A 10,000-nucleotide genomic window follows, 5' to 3' on the forward strand; every position below is an offset into this window, starting at 1 on the left:
TTTTCCACCAGGGAGGAGGGTGGACCTAACATTCTGTTACAAATTATTTGATGATAGCGTATCGTTTTGTGACAAGTGTTGGCAACTACATTAATCCAGTAAATACTCTTTTCGTTGTCTTTTGCAAAATTTAGCCTCTAAAAATTTTTTTGGGGTAAGGGAGATTTGTGGGGAAAAAAGGGAGGGGATTGAACATTTTGGAGAGACTTATTTCAGCGATTTAAAGATCTGAACAAGTCTGTAGGAATGAAAGGGGCCAGACACACCAAGAAAGTTAAATACAAGAAAAAAAAAATCCATTAAATGCTATATAAATGATGTTGACGACGTAGACCTTTTATAAGAGAAATTTTGTATTAGTAAAATAACTAAAATATTAAATGACCAGAATCATCCACTAAGACCATCATTTATTACGTCAGGAAGGAGTGGTCGCCCTTTCTCTATTTCAACAAAAACAGAGAGACAACGAAAATCTTTTCTGCTGTTCAGCATTAGGCTTTATAACAACAAGCAATAATCATTTTCTATAATTATTTCGCTTTTTTACTTTCAAATAATGTAAATATTAATTTATTGATTTATTTGTTTTGCAATCTTTTCAATTTTCAATTTCTAGTGACAGTTTTAACTATTTTACAATGTAGAAATTATTCATATAAAGCGCGGCTCTGATTGTGGAGCTGCTCCTTTTTTATATATACATCATATTTCCATTATATTTTTATCTTATTGTGTAAATTATAACACACCTGTACAAAAAATTTCCTTTTTGGGATGCAATAAAGTATTATTATTAGTATTATTATTATTATTATTATTATTATTATTATTATTATTATTATTATAAAAAACATCCCAAAAAAAGGTCGACCTTAACTGGTACCTCAGTCGAGGTAGACTGATTTTTTGGGATGTTTTTTTTTTTTTTTCGTATTTTTCTTTCTTGCTTTCTGTTTTGTTTTTTGTTTGTGTTTGTTCTTAAAGGGTTTTATGACGATTGCAACACATTTAGGTCATATCCAGCGCCAGTAAAAAGGAAGAAATTGGATAGTAAAAATATTCTAGATGTACAACTAAAAGGACTTGAGGAAAAGTAAGAAAAAGGGTCATGGTTCAAATAGGGAACAGATGTAGACAATTCTCTTCCTAATTGCTCCAATGAACCTTTCCTGATAAGAGCATTGTAAATTATAACATTTAAACAAAAAATTTTTGGAATGTTGATCAAAATAAACATTTATATATAAAGCCCATTAAAATAATCCTACTATAAGAATAATAGTCTGAATTAAATCAGTCAATAATACTGCCGTTGTTTTTAAAAACACAGTATATGCAATGTTAACCAAATAGCACATACTGTGTTCTTTAATAAAAAGGCAGAATATATATCTTTTTTTATGATTGACTTAATCTCTAGCAAGTGAGATATGAGAAAGTCCATGCACAAAAAAATACTGTACCGTTTGACCACCAACATCAAATCAAAAGTGTAATAAAAGATGAATTATTAGTCAAATGTTTCTTTTCATAGTTTACTTCAAATTTAAAACAGTAGATGCCCGTTTTCAACACACATCAGCTTTGATCTCAAAACGTAATGAAAAAAACAAAACTCCAAACAGTTCTTGATCCTCCCTGACCCAAATCCTCCAATCAAAACACAAGTCCAAAGGGCAACTACCCAATTAATAATAAACATCAAAATCAAACAGAGTCAAACCTTAGTTGTCTCCCCTATCACAGAGTAGTTTTTAACAAAAAGACAAAAGTTGACAAGTTGGGAAATCTGAATGACTTTACCTGAACATGTATTCCTCCACTCTGTCCATCTTTGCCATCTCCTCTCCCTTTCCTCCTCCTCCTCCTCCTTGATTCTCTCTATCCTTGGCACTATAAATACTATTACTGATTTGGTTGGGCCCAGAGGAGTTATGACTAGCAGACAAGACACTGTTATTATTACTACTGCCACCGCTTACATAGCCATCATAACCAAAACCACCACCACCACCACCACCACCACTTTCCACACCATCAATACAGAATGGCGACGCATTCTTTTCAGACATCTTCATTTGGCCGGTGGTTTCACCATAGCCAGTTTTCTGCTTTCCTTGAGGAGGAGTGGACACTGTAGTTGCAGTGGTTGTTGACGATGTCATTGTAGCAGTGGTGGGAGCAGTCACAACAACCGTTGATTGCTGGAATAATGACGTGGACGAAGACGATGAAGGAGGTGGTGGTGGTGGGGGGGCAGTGGATGTTGACATGATGAGAGAAGCTAGATTGAGGCTGGCAGTGAGGGAAGAGTCGTTGTTGCCAGAACTGCCACTGTTGTTGATGGTGCTGGCGGCACTGCTGTTATCAATCGTTGGTTGTTGAGAGGATTGTGAATTTGCCAGGAAACCGGATAGCGACATTGACTGGTTTGACATAAAGGAACTGCTCAGGCCCTGCAATGAGATATTCAATGACAATCTCAAATATACTAATGATAACACTTCAAATAAATATGGGTAATTGTGTGATGAACTGGAAAAAAATTCTTGCTTTTTTCTTTTTTTTTTTAAATCTTAAGTTACTATCTTATTGGGTCTCTCAGTCAGGGAGGGTATGAAAAGCAAGGGAAAAAAAAAAAACTGCAGTTTTAAAAATAATCTTAGTAAAATTTCCAAAAAGGATTTAGCAAATTTAAAGCTAAGCAATAAAAAGGATCCAGTTAAAGAAAAACTCTGATTTTTCAAAAAAACCTTTTAAAAAAACCTTCTCAAGTTATTGCAGACAGTGTGAGCAACGTTTTTACAAAGCTCGTCATAAATTTATAATGAACATCTGCCACTTAAACCGTGTTACTTCATTCACCTATTTTAATCTCTCCTTGTAGAGAATAGGGCCGTGAACAAATCTTCTTCAGGCTATCTATAGCTATGTGCGGCTATGTGGTCTTGTGGTATGACACTCGCTTTCGGATCGGAAGGTCCTGGACTCGAGCCTCGCGCTCGGCGCATAGTTGAGTCCTTGGAAAAGACTCTTTACTCACATTCTCTCACCGTACTCAGGTGTAAAATGAGTACCTGGTCGTTAACAGCGTTGTCTTTGTCCAAAAAATTGTAATATCGCCTAAGAGGCATCGTGTCCCGTCGTACATGTTAAATGTTGCTGTTGACCAGGGACCCCTTGTAAAGCACTTTGAGCACGTTTAGTGGATATTGCGCAATATAAAGCTCAATTCTATTTATTATTATCCTGTCAGCTGCAGCAGTATATGCCTCCCACCCTCTAGGGTACAAATCTTATTTTGCTTCTTTCTTTATCAACTAAATCATATCTCATATCTAAACCAAGTTAAATAAAATTCAAAACGTAGATACTTACTTGTGTTCATATCATTTAGCACATTCTTATTCCGATCTTGTGCGGCTATGTGGTCTTGTGGTATGACACCGCTTTCGGATCGGAAGGTCCTGGGTTCGAGCCTCGCTCAGTGCATAGTTCAGTCTTTGGAAAAGGTTCTTAACTCATTTTCTCTCACCGTACTCAGGTGTAAAATGAGTACCTGGCTGTTAACAGCGTTGTCTCTGTCCGAAAAAAAATTGTAATATCCCCTAACAGGCGTCATGTCCCATCCTAAATGTTAAGTGTTGCTGTTGGCCAGGGACCCCTTGTAATTGTAAAGCGCTTTGAGTTTGAGTACTTTTAATGGATATTGCGCTATATAAAAGCTGAATTTTAATTTACAGACTTTAACTAGGGCAAATATTCTACCGCCTCCCCCAATCCCAAATCAGAAACAACCAGCTAAAAAGTGATTCCTTGACCAGCTGGCAGGGTGGTGGGGAGTCCTTACCTTTTTCTGCGGGGTGCTGACCAGCAAAGACACAGCCTCATTCCACTGGGATTGCATCATAAATTGGAGCTTGCTGAGGATTTCCATCCTGAGATGAGAAAACAATAACAATAATAATAATAATAATAATAATAATAATAATAATAATAATAATAATAATAATAACAGAGACGCCAACTTTAAATTTGGCTCACAGGAGTTTCAGACACCACTCGTAGGAATTTCAATGCCGAAAGAGGAATTTCCGCACACAAGAAAAAGGAATTGGAATGGTATTTGGCATTGTGTTTACATATTGTATAGTTCTAAATAGATAACAGATTAGAATTATATTATGATACATAAACACATTGCAAAATACAATCCCAAAGTTTCCTTATTTCAAATGAAGTAAAGCGCCAAAACCTAATGGTAGAGATTGTAGTACTGGTGGGAGTTAGAATGATGTGGTGCTGGTGGTTATTGTAGTAGTGGTAGTAATGATGATGATGTGATAGTGGTTGTTGTTGTAGTGATGATGATGTGGTTGTGGTATAGTGGTTGTAGTAGTTGTGGTCGTGATGATAATGAGGTGGTTGTAGTAGTGGTGGTAGTGATGTTGATGTCGTGGTGATGGTGGTTGTAGTACAAATGGTAGTGATGATAATGTGGTAGTGGTGGTTGTAGTAGTTGTGGTAGTGATGATGATGTGGTGGTGGTGGCTGTAGTAGTAGTAGCAGTAGTGATGATGTGGTGGTGGATGTAGTAGTAGTGGTAATGATGTTGTGGTGGTGGTGGTGGTGTGATTGTAATAGTAGTGATGATGATGTGCTGGTGGTTGTAGTAGTAGTGGTAGTGATGATGATGTTGTAGTGGTAGTTGTAGTAGTAGTAGTGGTAGTGATGATAATGTGGTAGTGGTGGTTGTAGTAGTAGTGGTAGTGATGCTGATGTGGTGGTGGTGGTTGTAGTAGTAGTAGCAGTAGTGATGATGTGGTGGTGGTTGTAGTAGTAGTGGTAATGATGTTGTGGTGGTGGTAGTGATTGTAATAGTAGTGGTCGTGATGATGATGTGGTGCTGGTAGTTGTAGTAGTAGTGGTAGTGATGATGATGATGTTGTAGTGGTAGTTGTAGTAGTAGTAGTGGTAGTGATGATAATGTGGTAGTGGTGGTTGTAGTAGTAGTGGTAGTGATGATGATGTGGTGATGGTGGTTGTAGTAGTAGTAGTAGTGGTAGTGATGATAATGTGGTAGTGGTGGTTGTAGTCGTAGTGGTAGTGATGATGATGTGGTGGTGGTGGTTGTAGTAGTAGTAGTAGTAGTAGTGTAGTAGTAGTAGTAGTAGTAGTAGTAGTGATGATGTGGTGGTGGTGGTTGTAGTAGTAGTGGTCGTGATGATGAGGTGGTGCTGGTGGTTGTAGTAGTAGTGGTAGTGATGATGATGATGTTGTAGTGGTGGTTGTAGTAGTAGTAGTGGTAGTGATGATGATGTGGTGGTAGTGGTTGTAGTAGTAGTGGTAGTGATGATGATGTGGTGCTGGTTGTAGTAGTAGTGGTAGTGATGATAATGATGTTGTAGTGGTGGTTGAAGTAGTAGTAGTAGTGGTAGTGATGATGATGTGGTGGTGGTGGTTGTAGTAGCAGTGGTAGTGATGACGATGTGGCGGTGGTGGTGGTAGTTGTAGTAGTAGCAGTGGTGGTAGTGATGAAGATGAGGTGGTGGTGGTGCTTGCAGTAGTAGTGGTAGTGATAATGATGTGGTGGTGGTTGTAGTAGTGGTGGTGGTAGTGATGATTATGTGGTGGTGATGATGGTTGTAGTACAAATGGTAGTGATGATGAACTGGTAGTGGTGGTTGTAGTAGTAGTAGTGGTAATCATGATGTGGTGGTGGTGGTTGTAGTAGTAGTAGCAGTAGTGATGATGTGGTGGTGGTTGTAGTAGTAGTGGTAATGATGATGTGGTGGTGGTGGTTGTAGTAGTAGTGGTGGTGATGATGTGGTGGTGGTGGTTGTAGTAGCAGTGGTAATGATGATGCAGTGGTGGTGGTGGTGGTTGTAGTAGTGGTAGTGATGATGTGGTGGTGGTGGTTATAGTAGTAGTAGTGATGATGGTGGTGGTTATAGTAGTAGTGGTAGTGATGATATGGTGGTGGTGGTGGTTGTAGTAGTAGTGGTAGTGATGATGATGTGAGAGTGGTGGTTGTAGTAGTAGTGGTAGTTGCAGTGATGATGATGATGTGGTGGTGGTTGTAGTAGTAGTGGTAATGATGATGTGGTGGTGGTGGTGGTTGTTGTAGCAGTGATAGTTGTAGTGATGATGTGGTGATGGTGGTTGTAGTAGTAGTAGTGGTAGTGATGATGTGGTGGTGGTGGTAGTAGTAGTAGTGGTAATGACGATGTAATGGTGGTTGTAGTAGTAGTGGTAGTGATGATATGGTTGTGGTTGTAGTAGTAGCTGTAAAGATGATGAGATGCTGGTAGCTGTTGTAGTAGTAGTGGTAATGATGATGATGTGGTAGTGGTGGTTGTAGTAGTTGCAGTGATGATGATGTGGTGGTGGTGGTTGCAGTAGTAGTGGTAGTGATGACGATGTGATTGTGGTGGCTGTAGTAGTTGTGGTAGTTGCAGTGATGATGATGTGGTGGTGGTGGTTGCAGTAGTAGTGGTAGTGATGATGATGTGGTGGCGGTGGTTGCAGTAGTAGTGGTAGTGATGATGATGTGGTGGTGGTGGTTGCAGTAGTAGTGGTAGTGATGATGATGTGGTGGTGGTGGTTGTAATAGTGATGGTAGTTGTGGTAGTGATGATGATGTGGTGGTGATTGTAGTAGTAGTTGTGGTACTGATGATGTGGTGGTGGTGATTGCAGTAGTAGTGGTAGTGATGATGGTTGTAATACTAGTGGCAGTGATGATGATGTGGTGGTTGGAAGGGGGGGGGGGGTATCCTTGGAACAAATTGACCTCACCGGAATTTGACGGAAGGTGCCCGGAGCCGGAATTTTTGGCTCCAGACCGGAGTTTTTTCGGTGAAACGGAGTTTTGGCATCACTGATTAATATAATAATAATAATAATAATAATAATAATAATAATAATAATAATAATAATAATAATAATATATTAATATAATAATAATAATAATATAATAATATAATATAATAATTATTATTATTATTATTTTATTATTATATGATCATCACAATGATAATAATAATTACTATCATCATCATCATTATCATCATCATCCTCAGTCATCATTTTCATGTGATATCAACAACACCAGAAAAAAAAACAAAAACATGTAGAAACAACCATTAGCAGCACACCATATCGTTGGAAAATAATTTACACAAGAGCATGAACACATACAACACAATACGGTACACATACAATGATGAAGACACTTACATCAAACACTCGTTAATCAACAACAGATCATCAAATTCCATCTGGCCTTTATCAAAAAATGTCATCACTGCATTATTTATATAATTGTTTTACAAACTTTGTGTGGAGAAAAAAAAATTACTTTCATATTGACAGAAGAATGGAGGATCAATAACATGTACAGATGTCTTAATCTTCTTATTAAAAGTCTGTGTATTATGGTCACTAATATCAATTATTGTACCGCAAAAGAAAATTGAGTTATTGCATTTCTTCCATACAAATTTAAATAGTTGGATTTTTAAAAAAATTTTTTTTCTATTTTCTTAGCATCATTCTGGTCAAAATCTTCTTCCAAATTTTTCTTTTTTTTTTTAAATTTCATTTTTGACCATTTGTGAGATTATTTGAGTACTAGCCGATTCTAAATACACAAATAGATTGTACGATTATTACCGTTGAGATTCCAGTTTTAACTTTGCCTGCTTTAAGTTCGAAATCTCATTGCGACTCTCAGACAGCCTGGAAAATAAAAATAAATATATTTATTCCCTCATCAGCACTCTCATAAAAAGTAATTTTAGAGCGCTTATTCCATTTATCAAAGTCCAGTTGCAGTTTTTAATGTGCTATTCTTGACTTAAATCATTCTTAATAAATAAATGCACATTTATAGTACATCGAATTACACTTTATGTGTAAGAAAGACGCTTTGAGCTTTACCATAAACATGAATAACAGACCGAACCCAAATTGTATAAGTTCTTGCAGTTTGCGTGTCTAATCATTGTATGATTGATAATGAATGAGGGTTTTACTTTAAGAACAGTTTATGTTTTTCAGAAGGAAACATAGTTCAAAGTGATAATAAGCTGCTACAACTACAAGCTTTGGACTGTAAAAAGTAAAAAAAAAACAAAAAAACCCAACAAATATGAATATAACAGCTTCAAAAAAGAACAAAATACCAAACACGAAACGTTTTGGGCTCTAAACCCTTGTTCAGCCTTCTTCTATGGCTGGAGAAGGGTTTTGAGCCCGAAACATGCCATGTTTTTGATATTTTGTTGTTTTTGAAGCTGTTATATTCATTTTTGTTAATTCCTTTTTAGAACGAAACATCCCGTTTGTCTCTACTTGAACAGCAGTGTAAACATCCCGTTTGTCTCTACTTGAACAGCAGTGTAAACATCCCGTTTGTCTCTACTTGAACAGCAGTGTAAACATCCCGTTTGTCTCTACTTGAACAGCAGTGTAAACATCCCGTTTGTCTCTACTTGAACAGCAGTGTAAACATCCCGTTTGTCTCTACTTGAACAGCAGTGTAAACATCCCGTTTGTCTCTACTTGAACAGCAGTGTAAACATCCCGTTTGTCTCTACTTGAACAGCAGTGTAAACATCCCGTTTGTCTCTACTTGAACAGCAGTGTAAACATCCCGTTTGTCTCTACTTGAACAGCAGTGTAAACATCCCGTTTGTCTCTACTTGAACAGCAGTGTAAACATCCCGTTTGTCTCTACTTGAACAGCAGTGTAAACATCCCGTTTGTCTCTACTTGAACAGCAGTGTAAACATCCCGTTTGTCTCTACTTGAACAGCAGTGTAAACATCCCGTTTGTCTCTACTTGAACAGCAGTGTAAACATCCGTTTGTCTCTACTTGAACAGCAGTGTAAACATCCCGTTTGTCTCTACTTGAACAGCAGTGTAAACATCCCGTTTGTCTCTACTTGAACAGCAGTGTAAACATCCCGTTTGTCTCTACTTGAACAGCAGTGTAAACATCCCGTTTGTCTCTACTTGAACAGCAGTGTAAACATCCCGTTTGTCTCTACTTGAACAGCAGTGTAAACATCCCGTTTGTCTCTACTTGAACAGCAGTGTAAACATCCGTTTGTCTCTACTTAAACAGCAGTGTAAACATCCCGTTTGTCTCTACTTGAACAGCAGTGTAAACATCCCGTTTGTCTCTACTTGAACAGCAGTGTAAACATCCCGTTTGTCTCTACTTGAACAGCAGTGTTTGGGTAACTGGATTTAACATTAAATATGGTTGACTTTCTTGTTTTTTTTGTCCTAAGGGGTTTTATAGCAATTGTGACACACTTTAAGCACTAGAAAATATGGCTGAAAGTACCCTGCAATGAGATAATTTCCAATTCAGTGAGAAACAAACAATTGATACCGTCATTTTCAAGATGCAGAAAGAGAAGAAAAAAAATAATAAATCATGACCTCGATGCTTTCTATAATTTAAAAAACATTTAATTTTAATTAATCATCAAAACCTTCGACAATACTGCCATTTTATTGAAGAACACAGTATGTGCTATTTGGATAACATTGCATCTACAGTGTTTTTTTAAAACAACGGCAGAATACACTCAGCCCCAAACTTACATTTCCTCCATGTCGACTAATTTATTCTTAAAGTCCTTATCCTTTTTATCCATCTCATCGTTCGCCACGGCCATCTGTCGCTCCAGATCGCGCTGGTGTCGGGTGTGCAGGTCGGCCACTTGCTTCCTGTGCTTCTCCGACATGTCTTCCATGGCTGTCTCCAACTTGCTGTGGTAATCCTTGGCCTGCTCAGCAATCTAAATGAAAATCAAAACAAAAGTTTCATTCCTTTGTTTGTTTTTGTTTTTAAGGGTTTTACGGCGCTTGCAACACATTTAAGTCATATCAGCGCCAAGCCAGTAAAAAGGGAGAATATGGGATAGTAAAAAGTTCTAGAATTACAAGTAAAGAACCCAAGAAAAGGTAAGACAAAGGGGAA

The 10,000-nt window shown here is 37.6% G+C and overlaps 1 protein-coding gene across 1 annotated transcript in view; it reads right to left on the reverse strand.

Annotated features, from left to right (window-relative positions):
* LOC144955828 (uncharacterized) overlaps positions 1 to 10,000 on the reverse strand; it is a 64,332-nt gene that overhangs the window by 23,573 nt on the left and 30,759 nt on the right. The window contains exons 15-18 of the mRNA XM_078886023.1: positions 9,622 to 9,818; positions 7,677 to 7,742; positions 3,854 to 3,941; positions 1,807 to 2,459 (exon numbers count right to left, since the gene is read on the reverse strand). Of these exons, the coding sequence (XP_078742149.1) occupies positions 1,807 to 2,459; positions 3,854 to 3,941; positions 7,677 to 7,742; positions 9,622 to 9,818 (1,004 nt within the window). The remainder of the gene's footprint in view (positions 1 to 1,806; positions 2,460 to 3,853; positions 3,942 to 7,676; positions 7,743 to 9,621; positions 9,819 to 10,000) is intronic.

The sequence above is a fragment of the Berghia stephanieae genome, chromosome 10 (genome assembly GCF_034508935.2).
Source record: "Berghia stephanieae isolate SIO BIC M18660-M18661 chromosome 10, UCSD_Bste_1.3, whole genome shotgun sequence".
NCBI lineage: Eukaryota > Metazoa > Mollusca > Gastropoda > Nudibranchia > Aeolidiidae > Berghia > Berghia stephanieae.